Source organism: Excalfactoria chinensis, chromosome 3 (genome assembly GCF_039878825.1).
Source record: "Excalfactoria chinensis isolate bCotChi1 chromosome 3, bCotChi1.hap2, whole genome shotgun sequence".
Taxonomy (NCBI): domain Eukaryota; kingdom Metazoa; phylum Chordata; class Aves; order Galliformes; family Phasianidae; genus Excalfactoria; species Excalfactoria chinensis.
The window spans coordinates 22,944,678-22,970,054 of record NC_092827.1 but is presented as its reverse complement, the minus strand read 5'-3'; the positions used below and the strand labels follow the sequence as shown (position 1 = coordinate 22,970,054).

Sequence of the window (25,377 nt, the reverse complement as noted above, 5' to 3'; positions counted from 1 at the left end):
ATGTTAATTTCAAGTCCCTTTCCCAGGTTTGACCTTTGTGTCAAACATAGCAACAAACCCCAGCTTAAATCCCTGCTGTACTCATTACTGGATGCCGCCTCATATTTATTGACAGATGTTTAAATAAATTGCATTTGTTGAATGGATTAAAAAAAAAATGGCAACACACCGCCAAGAAAGTACTTAACCACACACTTTCTGTGCTATAGTCTAACATACACTTCTATGCTTCTTGCCAATTCCTGTTAAATCTTCTGTAAGAGTTTAAGATCAAGGCCAACTGGGCAAGTAAGCCCGAAATTCAGCTCTCTCACACACATGCATACATATACACATATATATGTGTATGTGTACGTGTGTATACGTACGTGTGTATACGTACGTGTGTATACGTACGTGTGTATACGTACGTGTGTATACGTACGTGTGTATACGTACGTGTGTATACGTACGTGTGTATACGTACGTGTGTATACGTACGTGTGTATACGTACGTGTGTATACATGTGTATACAATATGTGTGTACATATACACATGTATACACACAAACATGCACACTTCAATTTAATTTTTTCATCTCTCTCTCCTTTGAAAATGACTAAAAATTAGCGTTACATTGAGCAAATGGTTGAAGAAAACTCATCTACTCTAAATGCTTCAACTGTGCTTTGCCTTACATTTTTCTTGTGTTATGCAAAAGGGCTATCTCAACTTTCAAATAAATGCTAGCTACATTGTATTAAACAATAACAACACTGCATTGTTTACTTAAATATATATTACAGATAGATGTAACGTATATATTTGAATAGGACAGAAACGTTACACCAGTTATCATTATTCCAAAAAGCCTTTATGCCCCAACATATTTTTCCTCATAATTCAGAATACTGATCAGAAAACCTATGTGCGCACTGACCGGATGAAAGAAACATTTGCAATGTTTGATTTTATTGCATTCAGCTTTTCATAAACCAGTCTTTACAGCTGGAAGAGTCAACTAATTCAGTCTAGTTCATGAATACTTCAGGTTTCCTCAGATTTATTAATTTAACCAAGATTACACTTCAGTATAAACAGTTCTAATCCTCAGGTGGAAACGTACTCTAGGACTCAGATTCAAGTGAGCAAGCAAAACCTTTTCAAAGCCTCAAAACAACATCTGAGTATAACAACTAAAAGTTTAAAAGCATCAAAATTCTCTTGTAATTTAGAGGGCTTTTAGAAAGAGTTGATCAGATAAAAAGTCATGTTGCAGTTTGTTCAACTTTTCTATTCCAAACCACAATGCTATAGCTATTTTTTGTATCAGTGACACCATTACTCAACTATCCTTAAAAGCAGAAAGGACAAGAATTACCAAAGCCAGCATTTGATTTACTAACTCACTGTGACTCACAGGATGCGAGATCACTGCTCTCTTCTCTGGTAACTTCAAGTGATGGGTATTATTGACAATGCACAGATGACTGACAGAATAAAGGGGCACTTATCTTGTAGGAGAGATTATCCAGAACAAACTATTCTGATGTCATGCCCACTTAAGCCTTTGACCCATCTATGAGAAAATCTCAACCCATCTTTTACAGCAAAGAGTACTCCATTCAGTCAAGACTGCTCACCTATACATTACGTTATCAGAGCTCTCCTTGAAGAACTCAAATCTCTAAAGAAAAGCTTTATTATTTTGTAGCTGCTCAATCTTCCCAGCTTCTCTGCAAATCCAACAAGGAATGCTCATTCCACTTCCTCAAGAATACTCAAACCTCCCCAAGGTGACTGCTGTGTCACCACATAGCCAGTATAGACAAGGTACCTCCATCCAATCTCTCAAAATAATGTAAGTGATCACATTATTAACCATGCACGGTACTAACATACTTATCCATAACTCCTTTCTCTTCCCCACCAAATTATCTCTCCAACTTTGGCTGCTGAGTAAATTTCAGCCAAATCTGTCAGACAGAGATGACACCACTATACAATTCCTGCACAGTGATTATAAGCTGTGGTTGGACAAAAAAAGCCAGACAAACTTTCACAACTTATTCAGGAAAAGCAGTTATAATTCTACTCCTATCCATTCTGAGAGGCATCCAGAAGGCAGACAAGCGATAAGCCTGATAATTAGCATATAAGTAGCTTTAAATTGGACACCTCATATGGGAACAGATTCACTTTCCTGTATATGACGGAGTTGAGGAAGGAGGGTTACAATAAATATATCCTAGGAAGAATGGGTTTAGCAGATTAACAGGCTTTAGCAGGAGCAAGTTGCTGTGAGAAAAGAACAGTTAAAATGACAACAGTGGAGCCCAGCTAAGAGAAAGTCTTTTGCATGAGAGGAATGACCTTTTATTTCAACAAAACAATTATGATTCATAATAAAAATCACTATTCCTACTACATTTGTGCTCATAATGAAAGCAAACTTGCAGATGCTTTTCACTAGCGTTATCCAGAAACGGTTCTTCTCTCAAAACGACCTTAATTACCCACAACAATCTTTTGCTTCCTCGTATACTCAAACATCTATACTAAATTGCTTTACTTCACAAGTAAGGGTACATACTCAAGGACGCTTTCTGTTACTTCTCATGCGCCTTTCCTTTGCTGCCATCTGCATCTTGCTTTTCTTATGTTGCTTTACTGACTACTAATGAGGTTAAGATGATGTTTGGCAGCTGCATGCAGCCACCTGCTTTATAGATCTTCAGCTTTTTCAACTAAGATGCTGCCTAGCTGAATAGTTTGAGCTCTGCAATTATCCATAGTAATTTTCACTTACTCCAAGTTGGTTTTATTTGACAGCTGCTGAACTACCTCAGATTTTCAAAACCAAACACTTCTGTAGATTCAGTTAAGTATGAGTCCTTTCCATCCATCATTGTATTCCAAAGGTGGCTAAAGATATGACTGGGGTCACCTGCAGGAACACACATGAACACATTGCAATGTTCTGCCTCAGGTTCATTTCTGACCACCTCAGCTTCAGTCCTGCCCCAGAAATCCATACAGCACTTCACTTCCTGATCAATAACAATGCATTCCCTTCCCCTTTGCACCATGTTTTTGTTTGTTTTGCATTTTCTTTATAATTTAAACTGATTACTAGACATTTTTGAAGGTTTTCCTTGTATAACAAATACCCATGCAGCACAATTTTCCACACATTTGTTTCCCTCTGGGATTCACTACTAGCTAGAAAACCATTGCTACAGCTTCACCAGAGCTTGTGTTCCTCCTACACTCCCCTTCACTTGTCCTTCTGGAGCTGAAAGCACTTCATCTCATGGCACTCAGCATCACGCTTGGTAATATTCAGGGTAGCATAACGGATCAATTTCTCTCTTGCAACTTGTATCCCAACAACAAATAACAAAAATTAATTGCATTCTGAATCGTATTTACAAAGGAAAAATATGAAGCAGTCATGCTCTGGGTGAAAGTACTTCATTAATGATTCTTAAAAATTACCCATTTTTTCCCCCTTTTCCATTTTTAATGTAAAAGAAATGTGATGTTTTCCAGCTTTAATTTCTTATTTTTATCTATGGCAGTAAGGAACTCATTAAACACTTAAGAATAAATGATGCTTGAATGAAAAGCATTTCTCAATACGCAACTATATTTGCTGCAGCAACCTCTGGGCAGCTTATTTAACAAAGTCAGACATGAATTTGGGCTGTGTTAATCATCTTAAAAGGAAACAGCTCTAGAGCTACTTGTGTTTGTTTGCTTTCTTCCGAGTTGTTTTTCCAAGTTTCACACTCTGCTGCTGGAAGGTACTGGTGCGAACATCAGTTGCATCAACTCTAGCTGTGCTTTAGAATTTCACTTCTCTTCAGTGGTATTACTGGTGAAATCAGTAATATACATTTAACAATCAGAATTCTGGGGGGCTATATTTAAGTCACACATTTTCATTACACTGACTGACGCTGTATCATCCTATGGCCACTAATGTTACCAAAACAGCACTGCCTGGTTTTAGATATGGTAGATAACCCACATTCCTGCATAGCAAGGAAATGCTCAAAGGCTACACTGCAACCAAGCATCTGAAATACTTAAAATTAAAAAAAAAAAAAGCCTTACAAAATTGAAGTAATTAGTATACATACTAAGTTTACAGAACAGTTTCAAGAATAAGGAGCTGAAACATTTCTGCTTCGCATTGGTCATTTTCCTGCTTACTGATCTTTGTGTTTATGCCTTTGACTTTCTCTGTGTTCATTCTTCTTTCCTTTGTTTTCTTCTAAATAAAATTTTTATGAGCAGTTTAAAATACCAAAAACCGAAGCTACTGAAGCTGCAAAAGTGTAAATATACAGATGGTAATTCTACCCACACCCCATTCCTCCCAGCTCAGTTCTAATGACAGGCTGAAAGTGAACCATTCCTCCTCACTTTCCCAGGTTCACTTATAGCTGGATATTTTTTTCATCTATTTTACGATGTAGTCTTAAGGTCAGCATAAGAAAAGGAATGAAAACTCAACATGCAAAGATGAACAAAGGGTAGAACAGTGTTCCACAGTAGCAGCTCACATTTAAGCTAAATACCTCACTGAAGTCTAACATTTGACTTATGAATGTAAATACTTTACACTGAATTTGCTTAAACTAACGTGATTCTTTTCTAACAATCTTGGGCACCCTGCTCTGGGTGTCCCTGCATGAGCAGAGGTTGGACCAGATGGACTCAGAGGTCTCTGTCAACCTCAGCCATTCTACGATTCAAGAACAGGCACTCTCAGTAGCAACCAGTTTCTATTCCATCCTTCCAGTGGTTAGAATACCAAATTCAAATTTAAAAGATACACATTTTTCCATCCAACCTTTACTAGTTTCCAACTTATCAAAACATCTATGTTAAGCACTTTAAACCATGTTCTACGCAAAATTAAATCCACACATACTCTAAAATACTCTGTATTCCCATAGCATTTTAATATCGAACAGATTAGCTATTCTCAGAACTGTTCTGAGAAACCACAAGCAAAGAGTAATGTCAAAATACCAGGTCTGTAAAGTATATTAGAGAAAGTACAAGCTTGCATAAAATGGGGGAGATGTACTCCCAGCACACATTACTTTCAAAATCATGGCTGAATGCTATCTCCAGTCAATAAATGGTTCTCATCTACGGAAAATACATGGAAAAGTCAGCATTCACATTCACACCGGAGTGCCAAAAGAATTTATTTTCACTATCAAGACTCCTTGACATAAGCTTACTTTGAAGATATGTACTATCCACCTTGAAAGCTGTAATCACTTTAAAGCATTTGCAAGTTTTGATGTAGTAAAGACAATAATAATGCGTGCAATTTTGGAAAGTGAATAAGTGGTTTTAACCTGTCACTCGAGAGATCTGAACCACGTACAATTTCTAGATTGAAGATATAATGCTTTTTAAGATTTTCTTGACAGCCAACATGCAGTGTTACCCCATTTCAAGGCTTGAGTTTTAACCACATAACTCACTGAGGAATAACCCCACCACAAAACACTCAGTGTCTTTGTTCTGGAGAAAATCTTAAAAATATTCACAGTATCACAGTATCGTGCGAGTTGGAAGGGACCTTAGAGATCATCAAGTCCAACTCCCGGGATTCGAGGCGTCTGTGTAGCAGAAAAGCATTTCAGCCACTTACGCCACAGGGGGGATTCGAACCCCGGGCCTCTGGTGTTGCAAGCAGCAACTTATACCACTGCGTCACCGGAGGCACACATTCATTTAATTGTATTCAAAAACTGGTAAATAGAAGTTCCATACCGTACCGCCAACAATTACATATTGAAGATAGCCACAAGTCACAGAAGACCAGCAATTGCTGGAATTAAGAAACGTTAATAATAATACTGAATAACATGACAATAAAACTGTAATAATAAAATCAGTATCCCGTGACATTTGTCTGTATCAAGAATTTCAGCTGTTGTTGTGGCTTTCTCCTGTTTTATATATTTCCACAATAAACAGTAGTATAAAAACTATTTGTAACTCTTGTTTAAATGGTATCCTCAAAACTTAAAGCACTACCAACACTAAATGAGGTTAGGGCAAAATTCTTCAGCTGCAGAGAAAACATTTTTTACAGCCAGGAATGACCTGAAGCTTCTCTAATACTAAATCATCAGAAGAGGGAGTATGGTTTGTCCAGGCATGGCTTGGCTAATTAACTTCTGTATCTAAAAGACCCTCCGATCCACTAAAACACCCAACTCGTCAGAAAACACTAGTCTCATTTCAATGACTTATTTAGAATTTTAAATTTAATCCAAATCTGGAAAATAAGTTTTTGTTGTTTTTGTTTTTTATTTTTTAATTAAGAAAAAAAGTTCTTCTATAAAGAAATACAATTCTGAACTTACCTGCCTTCTGTTCATTTACATATGGGGTTTTTTTCTTATTTGAAAGAACAGGAAGTAATTGGAACAAAGGAACAAAAATGAATATGGATAATTCTATTTCTCCTGGCTGTAGAACTATAAGTGTTTGTACCTTTTGCTATTGTGAAAGCAGTGAATTGGGAAAAAGACTTGGGTAATTTCTTCAAGAATAGATTTTGTAAGGTAATTCTAATTCAAAGCCAATATCTATTCTTCTATTTGAGATATGTAAACAACACATTATAGCACATTCAGCACAGCACAACAGATACATTTATCTGAAATATGCTTTCATCTTCATATTCTTCAAACTGATTACCCATTCTCAGATGTTATTTTACCTGATGAGCACTATACCGAAGACAGAAATGAAATGTGATCTAAAATATAAATTCAAATACTATGCAATAACACATTAGATGCTCAGCTAACCATATTACTTTTTCAAGAAGCAATTTTTAAGCAAACAACAAAAAAATCTAATTCTACAAATAAAGAAAAAACTTAACCTACAGAAAATGTGAACTAAATACAAGTCAAATAATTCAGCTCTTGAAATAAACATCAGGATTAATTCTTTCTGCTTCAGGGTATATAATAACTAGGTATGACCTGGAAATCACTTTCTGTGTTACTTCAGGAAGACCATTTCTGGAGAGACGATGTCAGACAAGGCACAGCCTCAGAAAATTCAGACTAAGATAGCAGGCTTTATGTTGATACTTCACACTGAGATTTACATATTCAAATGCTTTCATCACTTTTTTCAACACTGGCTGTACTGCAAAGTGGCAGCACCAGAAGCAATGCTCACACTACTGACTCATGGGAAGTCTGGCACTCTTTACTCTGTATCACAGTCCCAAAGGCCAGCTTTCCTGTTTTGCACCTCCTCCATGCACAGAAGCCCCTTGGAAAAATACAGTGATTACGGCATTTGTTCCCACCACAGAACAGCCTAATGCTTTATTTCTATGGAAAAACTTTAGCAACTTCCTGGTCTCATGAATCTTAAAGGAAAAAAAAAAAAAAAGGAGTACTTATGTTAAGGGTATGAAGAACAGCCCTAGAAACATAAAGCTGAGAACAGCACTGAGAAAGTAAGCTGCATGATAAGAACTCAGACACATAAACTAGACAGTAGCTCCTATTTTGGCCCATACAACAGCAGTGAAAAATAAACTTCGTAAACAAGACAGGGTAATAATTTACTTGCTTGAAGGCAAGATATACGAGTACTCTAACAGATTGAAATCCCAAAACTAAAATCAAGTTGGAGCACAGGTGATTTGGAATGAACCCAAAGAAACAGAAGGTATAAACTGAGCAGGATGGAAAATGCATCCAAACCAACAGGTTGCTGCTTGGAATTATTCCTGAAACAGCAGAACCCACATGCAGCCATCTCCAATCAACCTGGGATCAATTAAGACAGTAGCCCAGCTTTCATGATTCAAGGATCTCTTCAGATAAGTTATAAAAGTTGCAGGAGAACAAGGAAAAAGAATCACTGATGTGGTTGCTTATATACTACAAATCTAAATCCAATGGTCTAAAGCACTGTGAGCTCATTTATTTGAAGATAAGACACCACTGTTCAGGAATCTATAGTATCTTGTTGAACACAGTATATTCAGGAGTAAAACATGTCACAGATGTTTTTGAAGAGAAACACAAAAGGCATCAAAATGTAATAACCCCTGGGACTCTAACCAGAAAAAAAAAAGTCCTCAACATTATCAGATTATCCTTTTATGGATACTAAAATCATTTTGATCAAATGGAAATGAAAGACTCCAAAAAAGTAACAGATCTGATCCGGATCATTGTGTATGAACTGGAGATAAGGGTCCAACAGACTGCTTTGAATAAGGGTCCTCCCAACTACAAAATGCAAATCATGATGCACTGCAGACAAAGACAGTGTTAAGCCTCCATCAGATTCAAACAGCTATATTCATACCTGTACAAATTGAGGTTAAGACATCAGTTTGCTTTATTTGGGGCACAAAGTAGCTGTGCTGATGTGAAACCCTCTGCGTGTAGCCCTAGCTGCCACAGCTTCTCAGGTGAGGACAGTATCAACACTCTGATAAAGGATGTTGATACATATGGAAGGCCTGATGAGTTTCCAATCAACCTCATTTTTTGAAATGAGAAATTAATTTCAGTAGCCAACAAACTTGAGCTTTCAGCCCCTTAAACTGAGCTTCTTAGTAGGAGAGAAACATCTACAACTGCTCATCTGAACAATGCACCATGATGCACTTTCTCAGTCATTCCTCTACCAAGGAAAGTGAGCGCCTTGGAGTATCTAGTACCACAGAAAACACAGGGCCACATGGAAGTTTCAACAAGAACAAAACCCTTGGCAAGCACATGAACAGAACTCTGGGTGGTAAGTGCTGAAGATCTCGGGCCCTTGCACACAGAGATGCTCCTTGAGACCTATCATGAAGATGCCTTTTAAAAAAATCTCATCTGTCTCTGTAACAGCAGCCACATAACAAATGCACACATTGTCATAAAGGCTTGAATTTTACAGCAGAAACCATCCACTCAGGAGGTCTCCTGGGAATAAATGTAGGCACATTCTTGAAAAGAAGCACTTCTTATGCTTACAGCATATGAAGGAATCTGCAGACCTCTACTCAGAGAGAAGCCTAGAAATAGGCTCTTCTGCATAGCGTAATGAGTTCTTAGCTGGAGATCGTATTAACACTTAGGATAATCCAATTAACTCTTGTCACACACAGTACAGTTGAGAATGATTCCTTGACCTCCACAGCAATACGTTCAGCCATTAGCAGCCACTTTTAGAAACAACAGAAAGGTTACTAATTAGTTGAGCCTAAAAACCCCTGAACTTAAGAAGGAAGAACATCTTTTGGCATTGTTTTTTGGGATGGGGGAAAAATTCTAGCCCAGAAAGGGTTAAGATCCTGGAAAGCTGGGGATGACTCTTGAGACTAAAGGATGCATGGAGATGAATGCTGGGGAATGCTCTGGTACCACAGCCTGTAATGCCTGAGGCTGCAAGCACCTGTATAGGTGCTGACATGACTTTCTACATGATTCTCTCTGATCACCAGTGATTTCAACTACTTTGCAAACTGTTTTTCACCAGGTAGATGTGAATTTTCACATCTCATAGTCCTGAAACACTCATAAAATTCAAGATGGCTGTCCTGATCATGAGACCACTCAAGTATCCTCTCACAGTTCAGAAAAATGTGTTTTTCTCTATGACAAAGCAGGCAGATCTGAAAAAGCATTGCAATACATACACAGATCTGGTTTTTACAACACAGAAGGGAATTTCTGGCTTTATGACAACCAGCTAGAACACAGAGAAACAGAAACAAAACTTCACATTTGAAGACAGCAGAAGAATTTCAGAACAAAACAAGAAGCAACTGTGAGAAGCCATGACCCACAGGTCACACACACTGTTTATTAAAATAGCAGAAAGGTCAGGCTCTGAATCATTCATTCAAACTAGGGATCTGTCAGGTTTTAAGGAAGCTCTCACTGATCTGGAGTTAGGAGAACAGATCAGAAGGTACATACACTTAAAATGAATGTCAGTTCTGAGGCCAAGCAACTATATCAGAGATTCTGAAAGGTGGATGAACCATTCACCCCTAAATAACCATTCACTGAGGACTGGAGAAGACTCTAAAAAGTCACAGCCTGGACTGAAGAACTATGAACTGTTATTGGCCATGAATGATCAAGCAAATGAGTAATGAGTATGAAGAGTAATAAGATCAGTACAATATCAAGGGAGATTTGAAATACTCCTCTTTCTCCTGACTATCTCAGCCTATCTGATGTAGACGATCACTGTCTGAAAATTTAAGATTTGTACTGAGTCCCAATCCTACTTAAACAAAAAAAAAAATGGACAAATAAAAAAAATTCACAACAAGTGAGCTAAGGAACTGTGTTAAATATACAGATCCTGCCTCACCGTGCAAATGCTCTGAAGAAATGCCCTCAGCTGAATCCTACCCACGTATAGTAAGGCAGCTAATACAGTAAATCCTTACCAATCTTTCCAATGATTAGCTGGATAAAAATCTCAGAGCAGCGTGATTTTTTGACGCATATAAAAAGGAAAAGTGCCAAAGTATCTCTAGATACCGTCAGATATATAAAAGACAGTTATATGCCTATTTATGGTCCAGGAAAATAAATTAAAAAAAGGAAGTAAGACATTCCTAGCAAAAAGTATTAGGATTTCTTACATTTGTAAGGAATTAATTCTCCTCACCAATAAAAAATTATAAAATATTCTCTCCTGCAAGAAAAACCAACGAGATTCACTGTTGTTCAGTATGCGTGAAAAAGTTCCAATTTCTGCACTGCTCTTGCTATATAAATGACAGGTTTTCAATTTATGGTCACCATTCAAAAATCTGATAAAATCTGACCCGTTTCAGTAGGAATCTCATGTGTTCTTGCTGTCTCAGGGAAGTCAGCATTATGCATGATTAAGAATGTTTAGAAGTTTATTACATGAAACAGTGACATCAGCTCACTACACACCTTCTACAAGTGTCGCCTTCCACAAGTAGATGCAAAATTAAAATTTAAATTCTCTAAAAATACTGCCAGATTCATTTGATATTTTTCTTGACCACAATGCAGTAAAATGAAGCAAAACAACATTCCGTATTGCACCCAGTATAGTAAGAAACCAATTCATAATATTAAACAACAGAAGGTGACGACAATAGCCAGCACATCAGTGGGAGCACTGGAACAAAACAAGGTTCTGGCTTAGATCTTTTCTAAGAGATATTTTACATACACATTGGCAATTTACGTGTAGTATTCCTACATCAGTATGAAATAAAATTAAGAAACAGCACCTCGTTAAAGAGAGTTCCAAATTATGTCTTACCTGTGTTACTCCACTGGGAGGAACCTTGTATGATTGCAGCTTCTGCTTCAATAGCTCAGGATCGCTGTGGCGGAATGGGCAACCTGACAGCAAAACAAGCAAGCTCACAAACAAGGCTGTTTACCCAGGAGGCAGCAAAGTAACACACTCAAGAGACAAACTAAACTGCTCCTAATTGTCCAACAGCTTACTAATTTACAAGTTAATTGGTTAATTGTTCATATGTGCAATTATTTCTTCTTTTTTTTTTAAAAAAAAAAAAAAAGATAATTACTCCACTGCATTGTTAGCAGTGTACCAGAGGCCCAAGAGTTACATGAAATACCCCAATATAAGCAGGCCACAGTTGTCACTCACTGACAGGAAAGGAGATATAGATAATACCTAACTAGAGTGACAGCACTGGTACACTTAATAGCTGTGAAAAACCTGAATAACGCAAGTAGTAAGAGTCAGCTAGTCTTTAAAGCATAGCCCTTGGTAAAAATATTACTTCTGAAAGTTCCAGCACTTTGAATAAAGGTTGCTTTTCTTATGTCCCAGAATTAATCTTGGGAGAAAGCTAAAGGAAACGACCTTCAGAACAGGCAGCAGAAGGATAAATGGAATCAGTGTCCCAAGGATTTTCAAGAAAAGGGTAAATATGGCACTGAGGGACATAGTTTAGCAGGCATGGTGGTGAGGGGTTGATGGTAGGACTAGACGGCATTAGTGGTCTTTCTGACCTTAACAATTCTATGACTGCATTAACTAGCACTAGAGTTACAGCAGTGAGGCTGGCTTGTGTTTTTCTTGCTTAGTCACACAGAGGCAGGTGGTTTTAAAGCAATGCATCAAATGTGGAACTCGTGTTTGTTTTAATTCATATCTTGAAATTAAAAACATAACTTAAGAGACTACAGGGGTGAGTAACATGACAGACACTGTAGAAATAAATCCTTCAGATAATTTCTCAATGGAAAACTAATTCTTACGGAAATATGACCTTACTCTGAAGTGAGAAGACCAAAACATATTTTTTGTTTGAGTAAGGAAACCAGTCTCATAAAACTGACTTTGCATATTAGCCCAGTGTAAAAGATAATGCTCAAATATTACACATGCTACATAATCACCACTTTGACCTCTGTTCAGCATTACACATCACTGCAAAACAAACTGCTGAAATATTTATTTCTTTATAATCACAGAATCACAGAATATAATACTGAAATATATATATATATATAACATATAATATATATATAATACTGAAAAGACATTGGAAACTCAGATCTTGTTGAGTTTCGCTTTGCGGTATCTATGTTGTCTGGGTTACATATATGTAAGCCATGACTTCCATTGTGATAACTTCAACACTGCAGTCCCCAATAGATACATACATCAATTCTTACACATTCGTCAATTTACATTTTACTATAATTAGAAATCAATATAGAAGAGCCCTGAGTATCCTAAATTTCTGAAGACCAAATGAGTTAATATTAACAGAGTGAGTTTGCCATGCAGAAATTACAGCTTGAAAGGAATGCAACTTCTCTTTTGACTGTGAAAAGAAGGGTGGGGAAGGAAAAAGAATCAAAGTTGAGTACAAAATTGAACTTTACCTGCTGAATGATATCAGTCAAGAAAGACTGATCACTAGAAGAATAACAGAGAACAGCAGTGACTACCCCAATTAGTAGCCAAACTAAATCATTTTCACTTAAGAAAAATAAATAAAAATGCAAGCTCTTAGGTTCTCTTCCTTAGCCAGGGGATTCCAATCTTTTTGAACCCGTTTGTTTTAGGAACTCACCATGGTAATCCCCTTGACTTGGTGGATTGGACATGATAATCTTCATGCAGCTGTACGGGGTATAGTCAGTTCTCTTTCCTTCTTTCCCATAGTTGTGGCGAATGCTGTACGCATATCCTTTGTCAAACTAAAACAAGAAAAGAATTTTTTTTCATGTACTGTGTCAAGTCATTATTTTCTCTACCCTGCAAAAGAAACACTGGATTATAAAGCAAATCTTCCAAACCTAATCAAATTTAGAGAAATGGAACTGGTTACTGTTAGCTTTGATTTTTATACTATAAGGAGTTGTATGTGTCTGCATGCATGTTTTATACACACAAAAGAAGAGAACACAAAAGAACTAAGAATTAAGATCTTCTAATCAGATGAAGTAATCACTAACATTAAGATGATTTAAAGATCAAAACTGAGAACTGCGTGATGTTAGTAAATGGAGAAGACGTGGTTTTATTATACCTTTCATAAACGTCCACAAGTTTTATCAGTGGAAAGCTAAAAAAACAGACTTCTTTACTAAGGTTTAAATTTTTGTTCTCTTAAAGCATAACACTTCTCATACACTTTGTTTCAGTCCTGAAATTCACTTTTTTTTGTCTAAAATTGAGTTTTTTTGCTTGAAAATTGTAAGATTTTAGTCTCTTATCTAACAATGGAATGCCAGCTCCCACCAACTGCTCCAATAAAATTAAGATAGAAATTAATACAGGCATAAACAAATATTTATCTCGGCAACTACATACATTGCTCTAGATATATCATTTTAGCTACATCCTGTGAATAGGACTCAGTGACAAGATTTAGAGTTAATTTAGATGTGGTCATTCAAGCAGACAACTGGTTATGTTCACTAGTTCAAAATTACCCCCATTTATACACATAAAATTAATTGCTTGCTAAATAATTCAGAACATTCAGACAACTGTGAAATATCCTGACTAGCTAGAATTCATTCAAAATAAAACAGAAGTATGCTTTTTGTAATGTAACGTTTGAATGGACTTCAGAAAATTAATAACATATAACTCAAAACCTACAACATAATAAGCAAATACATAAAATGTTTAAGTAAACCTCTGAAAATAAACATTAAAACATACACTGCACCTGTCTGTGGACAGATAAAAAAGGAACTTCCTTATCAAGATGCTGTCATAATCAAGTTAATTGTGTTTTTCAGCACAGCCAAGGCAGGATGCAGCCCACAGGGATAACTTATCTAGTAAACACTATTAAGCAGGGGAAAAAAAATAGCAGACTTGTTTGCTTGCAATGGAGAGCTGGGTTTACCAACAGCAGTAACCGAGGACAAAGAGGAAGACCATTCAGGGACCTTCCTTCAGGAAGGGCAGGTAAAAGAGGTATCCTCCCTTAGTGACACAAACAGCAGCTGCTGGCTGACAGCTGCTGCTGCAGGAGCTGCAGAATCTAAATACAGCCTTTGCAGCTGTCAGCTGTAGAAAAGCTTAATACAGCAAAAGTCAATAGTTCTGTGCACTGCAGCAACAGATAGCATTATAATGGTGAAAATGTGTTATTAGTAACATCTGTGTGACTCCATTAAGCCACATGCGAAGCCCATGACCATACAGCCACATATTGTTCCATCCAGAAACTCTGGAACCTTCCCTCCTTCTTCATAAAACAATGGATGAATGCATATTTCATTCACTTAATGAAGGATATATGTGTAAGCAAGTCAAAGTAGATAGCTCTTTATAAGGGAAAACCAAATCTTGACCGCTTCAGGATATATTGCTTAGTTTGCCAAAAAATTAATACAGCCCTCCAACAGTGCAGCATTCTAAAATCCTGAGCTATGCATTTCACATCACTTGTTTTAATGCCCACAGAAACTATTACTACTCAAAATGATTTTTATGCTGAGATGTAATTTTTGCAGTAAATAGAAACAGCTGCAGAGTAACACAGCATGGCCTTGGGACAAGTTGGGTATCTTCACACTGCTTCCTTATAGACCTCTTTGGATCTTTTGAAGCCATTTCGAATAAGTTCCACTTTGTTTCACCTAGATGTTCGTTAGGACAAATTTACTTATTTTTATTTTTCCTTTTAGTAAAGCTACAACTGAACAGTATTCTGAAAGCTAAAACAGATAAATACAAACAGCTTCGGTATATGAACCTAAAATTCTAAGATGTCAGAAGAGTTTGAACCATCTACATACTAGGGTGAGAATCTCTTTAAGTTGCACTGAACAGAGGAGCCTTAAAAACTTAAAAAGAAGGAATAAGTCTGATTTTACTCTAGCACTGTAATTACAACTACCTTGTAACAGAAATACTAGCACTAAAGAATGGAGGAAGAAACTGCAGAGAGGCATTTTTGCTTGCTTGTTTTCCAATAGTGGCCATTTTCCTGAAATCAATACTATAAGGGTAAGGGGCAACTGCTGGTCATGGCAATCTGTTGAAATTACCATCACCTGCCTAACACAAGTACTGTTCTAGAAATATTTTTTAAATTCAGAAAACACATTCACAGTATTTTGGTGGCTTCTTGGCAGAATTAACGCTGTCCAACACCAGCACTGTATTACCCAACCCATATTTTCTACATTGTATTTTGGGAACTGAGCATAAATGCCACCGTGCTCCTCAGCAGTCTCTTTCAAAATGCAGACTCCACACTATAGAGCCTCCATTTATCTCAAAGAATTTGTCTAATAGCAAAGGTTAGTAAAATTTTCATCTATAAGATAAGGCATTTCATAATACTAATATTTGTACAGCTGAGCACTTGCTTCTTCAGGTTTCTAACCACTTCTCAGAGCCTTCACAGCAGCAGATGGAAGGAAGAAGTGGTACAAATCAGTGTGTGCATGTTTAGGTGATTCATCAAGAGCTCCTGTCCTTTTGATTCTGTTTCTGATTGCTGATCATGAAAACAGATTTTTAACCACATGGATTTCCAGCAGGCTGTCAGTACTCCTTGAAGGAAAGACATCATAGAATCACAGAACGTCCTGAGTTGAAAAGAACCACAGTGATCATCTGATTTAAACCCCCCTGCTACATGCAGGGTCACCAACCACCAGACCAGGCTGCCCAGAGCCACATCCAGCCTGGCCTTGAATGCCTCCAGGGACGGGGCATCCACAACCTCCCTGGGCAATCTGTTTCAGAGCATCACCACTCTTTGTGCAAAAAACTTCCTCCTAATATCTAACCTAAACCTCCCCTGTCTCAGTTAAGACCATTCCCCCTTGTCCTATCACTGTCCACCCTTGTAAACAGCCATTACTCCTCCTGCTTATTTGCTCCCTTCAAATACTGAAAGGTCTCCCCAGAGCCTTCTCTTATCCAAGCTAAACAAGCCCAGTTCCCTCAACCTTTCCTCTTAGGAGAAGTGCTCCAGCCCGCATCAACTGAGGAATTTCATTTCAGAAAGCACATCCTGAGGAACAGCCCTGTGTACTGGGGAATGAACTCAATGATCAAAAAAGCTCTTTCCTAATACCGTTGCTCTAAGATACACACAAAGAGGAATCACCCCCAGCAGCAATTTTTGCCAGTGAACACATACATATAGGCATATGAGTGCAGGTGTAACTAGACATATTTGAAATCTAGACATAGGGAATTGACCCTTTCTATTTATTCCAATTTCCCACATAGCTGTAGTACGATTCCCCCATCTACTTAGAGATCATATGCAGAACACATCGTGCACGTCAGTGTTCACAGTGTTATTCTAATTGTATATAAATTACTTGCTTTTAAACTATTTCAGAAAAAAAAAGACATTTCAAAACTAAAAAATGTCTATCATGGTATAGACCAACTACTACCTACCATAAGTTCATTAGGGCAGAAAACTAAAAACTCAGTGACTTGGAAACAAAATACAAAAGAACCATTTTTGTGATGATGCTTTGAGAACTTAAGAGTAAGTTAAATAAGCTTGATATGAACTGGCTCAACAATAACGATGTACCTAAAATGAGTATATCACCTCCTACTGTGTGACAGTTTCCATCAAGACAAAAGAAAAAACAAACAAAAAAAATCAGGCAAAAAGCAATTCTACTAATGCAGAGAAACTAGTTATGTATGTACATCCACCACAGCCTGTTTGGGCACCAATTGAAAGTTACTGCTAAAGTTGCAATATAATAGCAGTCCTAAAGAAACATCATTATTGAGCAACTACCTACACCAGACCACCTACTGCAGGTAATAGTTTAGAACAGCAATTTTCTGCAACTTTCCACAATATGGCCTCAACAACTTAAACTGTTTTTCCTCTGTTCAGCTCTCGGAGCTTTCCAGTATCTGCCTGGAATTTGTAACTTGCATCCAAGTATTGGGTTGATGAGTTGATGCTTTAATGAGAGATAAAGGGTTCAAGAAATAGGTCAGATTTAAGCAATGAGCCACCCAACCAAAAGCCAAGAAGCTGAGGAGAAAACTACTCTCTATTGATTTTGTCAGTTTAGCACTGACGTGCAAATCTAAGCACCTATATGATTTTATTTTATTTTAATTTTAAAATACTGCACAAGTTGCCTGATCTCTAACTTGTTCCCTGATGACAAAAAAAATTTAGGACTTATCCTTCCTTTGGATATAGCTGTAGGATGTACATGACGGGTGGTCTGAGATACTCTGCATAAGTAGGCAGTTTTTCAGATTACTATTGTTCTGGTCGAGAATGTACAGAAATGTTATTTTCAGTAGAGTTTGATCACATACGTATGAGATCTTTGGGTAGGTTATGACAACATGCATCACATGGACTATGTGGTCAGTATATATGTTTCTTTGGAGAAGCTTTCTTTGAGCAAGGCAGAGAAAGATGGGTCATGTGTGCTTCACGAACAGAAGACAACTTCAAAGAACAGACAACAATTACAATTACAGACAATAAGAACAATTACAGACAACATTAACAAGGCATTCTAGCCATTGTAGAATAAGTATCATGTCATAACCTAGTTATTTTGCTTATATCACTTGTCATATTAGTATCTGGAAACAGCAGTAAGTCCTCCATAAATTCTGTCACTTGAGAAGTTAGCCAAGTTATCAGTTCTGATATTTAGCACACATACTAAAATAAATTGCTGGCAGATGTTAGATGTGCTGCACACTCATCTTCACTCTTCCACAAAACTTTCATGTTTCATCAGAACTACTTTTATATACTCATGGAAGTTTTCACACATTTATTTCTTGAAGTACTGAGAGATTTATTTCAAGACTAACAGCTAAGCAAAGTGACCACAGCAATTCATCCATCTTGTTGGCTGACCACCAGATTAGTTCCAGCTCTGAAAAATTCGAAGTAGTAAGGTGTTAAACCAGTTCGTTAAACAATCACTGGGTAATTTCTTGTACAAAACTGTTGAGGCTGTATGGGTAACACCTTCAAATTCATAAACGTGTTGCACTAACTTGTGTATCTTCCAAAATAATTGGTTCGCTTTCTACCCATTTCCTAGGCAGGAGTTCAAATCAGCACAGCAGATGCTGCTTACCCGGCACATCTTTGTCCAAAGACTTGGGTTTTTTTTAAGCTCACTCTTAAAATAAACTCAAGTCGAGGTTATATTTTCCTAAGCATGGTTTTCATCTATGAACATAAGTAGGTATTTCCCCACTTGCCAACTACAGAAAGGCTCCATTTATGCTAAATTCTCAACTTGCAGCAGAATTTATATGCTTTAAGGCACAGATCAGAGACATCAGCTAAAACTGAGCTGAAAAATTGTAAGAAGTTGTGTGGTGGCAATTACAGACAAATTTACATTATGTATAAAAACTGTCTTCCCCATCAATTTCAGGTTTTTCCAAATCTGATGAAGCAAGAAGTGCTCTGCCCTGGAGTTGGCTCCTTTTACCACAAAGAAATCAGAAAAGGTTTGATCAATTAAATTCCCTGTATAGTATCCACGAGCTCGAGAGGGAAGGAAGGCAGTAAAAGAGAACTGCTGGGAGGGGAAATGGGAAAAAAGGAAACTGAAAGGTTTGTCAAATGTGATCAGTGCTTTTCAGTAGTCTCTGTCAATCAGCCTTGTGCATGGAGCTTTGCTTCCACTGCACTCCCCTAATCTGCCTCCATGGTCAGCAGGTTCCTGGCAAGCTTTCCCAGCCATCAGTGAGGATTTGCTGGGATCCTTCTTCCTAACACCAAAAGGGAACACAAGGAGGGCACCATCTAACAGCCCTGTCCTTCAGCAATGTTCCTTTGAGAGGTCTGTGATCTCCGAATATCCAGCTCAATTTGGAGTTGTTGAGATGCTACCGATAAAGTTCTAAATTTTTGTTTACCCTTTAGTAAAAAATAAGCATCTAGAACAAGAGACACCATTCAGTTGTGGGAGGGAACCTCACACTTCCAGTATTCCATGATTTACAAGCACATCACTGTAATTCCCTGACTCTGCTGTTGCTGTTTTTTTTTTTAAAGCATTTCTTGCATTTCAATATTCAGAGATGTCAGCTGATGTAGTTTCTAAGTGTTTCTTTCAGCAGAAGGTAAAAAGTAAATTAACAGCATTATTAACTTTATCAGAAGTGGTAGTCAGAGAATAACATTATCCAACACACTTAATGCAGAGAACACAAAGCGTTATCACTGAAAGAGATGTAAGAGTGTTAACAGATTGCAAAGCAGACAAGAATTTGGCATGCAGTACAATAACAAGGACTAAAGAAGTTAAACTGAAGTAGAATAGTAACTGACTTTGTGTGCATCTATAGGAATAAGATTCAGCTCCAGACATCTAAATTCAGACATCTCCTATTATTGTCAATGGAGGTCGATGCAATCAGAGGAGCCTGGGGAGCAATTCAATTTACCCTAACAGAGGCACCAGGAGGCTCATTAAATAAATCATTATCTAGACACTATTGACTGTATTGGCTAGAGCTCTATTGATCACAATGGCAGCCTGGGATCCTAGAATAAAGAATATGTATACCAAGTTGAAATTAGATTCAGTAAGCTTGTATCAGAATTAAGAGAAATCCATAATTGTATGTATACCACTGCAGCAGGTATTACATATTTTAGGAGAAGATGGATAAATACTGGCCAGGTCCCTCTGCAAAGTCTGCAAAGTAAATTCCTACTGCTCTGTCTATACTCTAAACAACAGAGCCATCGTATCATTTTTTTGTTTTACTTAAGCACAGCGATCTAATGCATTTAGTCTGGTATAGCTCAGGATCCTTTATATTATATACAGTAACCTGGATGAGTACGTACAATACAAACTTAGAAAGAAATAGGCAAGAAAACAGGTTAATTTTTCATAGAAATATCAGCACGGAGTCACACTGTTACTTTGTGAAGAATCCTGAATCATATCCAAATAGATTCTCTTTTTGAACACGTGATAAGATACGCAATAAAATGCAGGACTGAGAACACGGTCTAAATTGCACTCTGACAGAATATTTGTACTAGCCTGTCATAACATTTTAAAGCTATGGATGAGAAGACACCAGGATTCAGGGCAGGGACAGCAGAAGAGAAACTCATCAAGATAAGCTCTGAGGAAAACTTGCCTCAGCTACTCCACTCAATGAAAATTAGACAGGTCCTCCAACAACAACGTTCAACACAAGACCCGAAATTCATATGGAGGCACCATGTACAGTCATCAGCTCTTGAAGAGCAGATGGCTGCCGTTGGTAGTATGGGCTGCACTTCACCTCTGCTACATTGTTCCCAGTTTCAAAGATGTCTACAGAAGACTGGAACCAATCCAAAAAAACTGGCTCACTACCGCTAAAGTACACCTGCCACAGCGCTGAAATATCTGAGAGCACTTAGCAGAGAAGTTGAAGATCTCTGTCTGTGCATCATTTTCAGAGAGAAACATCTCCTTTGAATCTTAGAATCATATAATTACTAACACTGGAAAGACCACTAAGATCATCTAGCCCAACCATCAGTCCACACCTGTGATTGCTCTAGACCATGTTCCTCAGTGCAATCTCTACCCTCTCCCTGAAAACCTCTCCTAAAGAGATTCAGTGATTTGGGTTGGAGAACATGCCTTCACATCACCATCTGATACTATTTTTGTTTTGTGTGTGTGTGTAGTCATGACAAAAAAACAAAATGTTTGCAGTTACTGAGATACAGTTAAATCCCTTCTACAATGATGATGGTGTCAGAACAGAAGGACATCAGGTGCCCAATCATGTAATGTTCTCATATATCAGCCAATTCCTTCCCTCCTCAAAAACAAAGCTGACTAAGGAATACAATTCCTCAGATAGATACATAAACTTTATGCCTACTCTGGAAACATGTAGGCTTATGTTTTTTTATGCTATCATAAAAGAATGAGAAAAACAAGGGATTTTGAGATTCGCTATTTGCTCAAGAATACTAGCATCCTCCCTGTAAAAACCTTGCCATAAAAACACTTCTTCCTTTATTGGCAGTACAGCAAAAGACAAAAAAATGACATTTTAAGATGATGATCAAAGGAAATCAAAGTGTTGAAAAACACAGACATCAGTCCTTACTGTCATAATAAGCATAACTGCTTACAATACAATAAAAAAGGGTACTTATATCTTACAGTGTAGGCCAGTCGAGACTAATTTGAACGCTCTAGATTTCGTGTAGCAGCTCCTTCTGCATTCACTGACAGAAGGTTTATGTTTTTAGTGCTGAAGGACACAACTGTTTTTCCACCTTTTGTTTTGTTGCTGTTCATTATTCATTAAAGGATGAATTGACTAAAGAAAAACTGCAAACTGAAAACTAAAGAAGTTATACTGCCAGATTGCTCTGAAGTAACGTACATCTCAATTTTAGCGCTGGCTGCAAGGGTCTAAAAATTAATACAACTTCAGGGAAAAAACTCTGGTAACAAAACATAGGAAGGACAAGTCAACAACTGTAATTCATCTAAAACACAATGTTTTTAAACAAAGCTATTTCCTCACTGGTACTGACCCAACTCTCGCGCCTCAAATCCAACTTCAATAAGAAAATTTATCAGATAAATAATGCAATTTCAACTTCAAATTCACAGCAAATCCAAAGGAATTTGGACTTGCTAAAGATCACTAGATGCTGTTCTCCCACAGACTGCAAGGTACATCTATGCCAGAGATCTTCAGAAAGAACAAAGGGAACACAACACAGAATATAGGTTCTCAGCTAAACAGCACAGCGTATGTCAATATAAAGTCAGCGCCTTACTTTCTTCCAAGAGGCAGTAACCTCTCTGGTGTTGAAATATTTAAATCTGATCACAGTAATTTAACCTTTCCAGATCAATGACTTAAATTTCTGAAACCTGAAGCGTTCATGGTATGAGTTAGATTATAAAAGAGATGTCTTTATTCATGAGATTCAATACATTTCAAGAGACATGAGGCACAATGCTAAATCAATTCTGAAAGAAAGAATACTTTCTTATTTACATTTAAACCTATGTGGTATATCACCAGATTGCACATTTGATACAACATGCTGCTTTTCTGGATGACTGAATATGAAATATAGTCACAATTTGCTGCTTGAATATAGACGTACGGAATACAACAGTTAGATGCAACAGGAATTACATGGACCTTTATCAAAAGAGAAGACAGTACATGATACTGGAACTTAGTTTGGAAGTCAGTTTATAAGACTACAGCAAATGTGAACATTTAATAATTTTAAAATATTATTTCAAACAATTGTATCAACATCAGTTAGCTTCTCTACCAAAACCAGTGCTTTTCTGCTCAAAAACACAGGAGCACAACTGGAAGAGACCAGGCATGTCATTCATTGTAGATGTTAACAAAAAGATACAATTGAGCAGACCTGCATCTAAAAAAACGTTGACTTCTGTATCAGAAACTGGGGTAAACAACCACAAATGTTACGTAGCAGGTATTTTTCAACAGATGGCTATAAAGAGAAAGCTGTATAGTTCGGAAGATATCAAGACAGGCTGCTAAAGCATGTACTGCCAAAGAACATATTGATACTCAGATACTTCACCATCATTGAACATAAAGTTGGCAACCAGATAAACAAACCTATTACTTTTCCTAAAATATCACTGATGTACCTACCACCCTGCTGCTGCTGTAACAGCCAATGAAACAAACTTCTTCTAACAAGTACAGTCTTCCTACAGTGATATTAAAGTCTGACAAGTGGCTCAAGTCTACAAAAGAATTATCAAAAATTAAATGACTTGTCTTCCATTCATTTTTATACACAAAATTCTATGAAGATACTAGAGTAATGAAAGTTATGTCCAAAAATATGCGCTTACTAAGAATAAATATTCATAAAATCTAATCCTTGATGTTGTTTTTGTACAGGAAAGATATTTATTGCTTTTATATTTGTCAGCATAAGGACCTTATCACTAACCTGTACATACACTGGATAGTAAAACAGATTTCAGGGCCTAACACGTAATTAAGAAAAACGAACCCCACTTCCCTTTACGTTAGTTAGTACAGTTTAAAAAACAAAAGCAAAACGAAACCAAGCACTGTAATTAATGTCCTGGGAAATCAATTATGATCTTCTCTGCCCCTAAGACATACCACAGACTGAAATCAATCCAAAGCTTCCCCTCATAATACAAGCCAAATGTTGAAAATTGAAAATCAAAAGTAAGGTAGGTAAGTTTTTAACAGGTTTTCAAAAATTAGGTTTAACAACTTGATTATATTAAAGTGAATGATCACAGGAAAAACGTCACCAACTTCAGCCTCAGAAAGATCAGAGAACTTAAGTTTTGAAAGAATGCAATTAAAAAATCCTGTAGCAATTCTAAGGAAGCTTTCATGCTTTCTAATGTATCACCATCAGTCATGGTCTCATTGAATAGCATCTATGAATCAAAAACATGCTGACAAATAACGTCTTTTTATACTAGCTCCCTTTCATTTAAGAAACTCTGCTCTAAGATTTGTTACCTATTACATGAAATGCAACTTTTTATTATTTTAAGTTCTAAGTTTTTGTTTTCATTTCTTAAAGTATCCGTAAGAAGTATACTGCCTTATAAAAACTAGGTTAAAACATGGAATGACAACTAATGAAATGGATTCCTGTCAATATTCAGTTGGCTTAGACAACCTTAGGGTACACCAATGTGCTGATTTGTAATTTAAGGCTTGAGTAAAAACGGTTTCAGAGGGAAATGCACAGAAGCCTGATTGAGTTTAATATGCATCTACATTTGCTACAAGGCATAATTAAAACTACATCTCTCTCTCAATCTACATAATTATATCCCAAAGACAATTTCTCCATAGTATATTCAACTTCCCTGTTGAACCGGGAAAGGCCTCAGGTTTAAGAGGTCATCCAGTATTGTTTAAAGGTAAAATACATCCTTCATGAGAAAGAGTTCCAAAATAAAACAAAAGGTTCCTGTTAGGTTTCATTTATTTTAGTGCACAGAATTCCAAATATGTGGTAGGTAAAATAAAATTTTAATGCACCCTCAAAGAAAACAACACTAAATAAGGTTGCAGCTTACTCCTCTGACAAAGGTACAAGGAATTGACACAACTTCTGCTACTGGGAAAAAGAAAATTGAACACAGCTAGTTTTGGAAATGCCATTAATTGATACTAAAACAAATCATTTATTCACTGGAGGGAACAGACCCTTTACCAGAGAAATATTCCATCTGCAAATGTGATACCCAGGCTAACCAGTTCAATAAAAGAGCACAACATTATACACCGATTACTATGTATTAATATTCTTATTTGAACTTTAAAAACCTCCAAACACAGTTAAATCATGTGCATTTTTAACATAAAGTTGTAGGTTAACTACTATTTCAGTGATGATTACATACAACGTGCATTGGCAGAAATGGTGAAAGATTTATTACTTTCATCTTGCCTTGCTGAAATAAGTGGTAAGACTTCTTACGTATCGTAAAGAAGCCATAGAGGGCTTAAACATCTCATCCTTTATTCACATCTAATTACTCATCAACTGACTTCTTATAATGTCAACTGGAGCTATGAAGTACTTTGTTTAATTGCTTAATTAACACAGTCAGTAAGGAATCTTATCCTTCCTAAGACTTCGAAGAATTTGCAGGAAGTTGTTCACATTTGAACACACCTCTTAGAACAGAGCCAAATGCAAGCAAGGGGAGCACGCTTTCAAAGTCCTCTCCATTCCAAATTCTATTACAGAGCTCTCTCCTGCTGTTTTCAGCAAACTGAAGAAATCCAATCATGTAGACTGGCATGTCAGAAATACACAGACGGTATTCATCTGAGTCTTTCAATATGCTGAA

At 37.0% G+C, this 25,377-nt stretch overlaps 1 protein-coding gene across 1 annotated transcript in view; it reads right to left on the bottom strand.

Moving 5' to 3' along the window:
• The window catches only part of PRIM2 (DNA primase subunit 2), an 86,280-nt gene that overhangs the window by 8,249 nt on the left and 52,654 nt on the right, over positions 1-25,377 (bottom strand). The window contains exons 10-11 of the mRNA XM_072332446.1: positions 13,107-13,233; positions 11,309-11,391 (exon numbers count right to left, since the gene is read on the bottom strand). Of these exons, the coding sequence (XP_072188547.1) occupies positions 11,309-11,391; positions 13,107-13,233 (210 nt within the window). The remainder of the gene's footprint in view (positions 1-11,308; positions 11,392-13,106; positions 13,234-25,377) is intronic.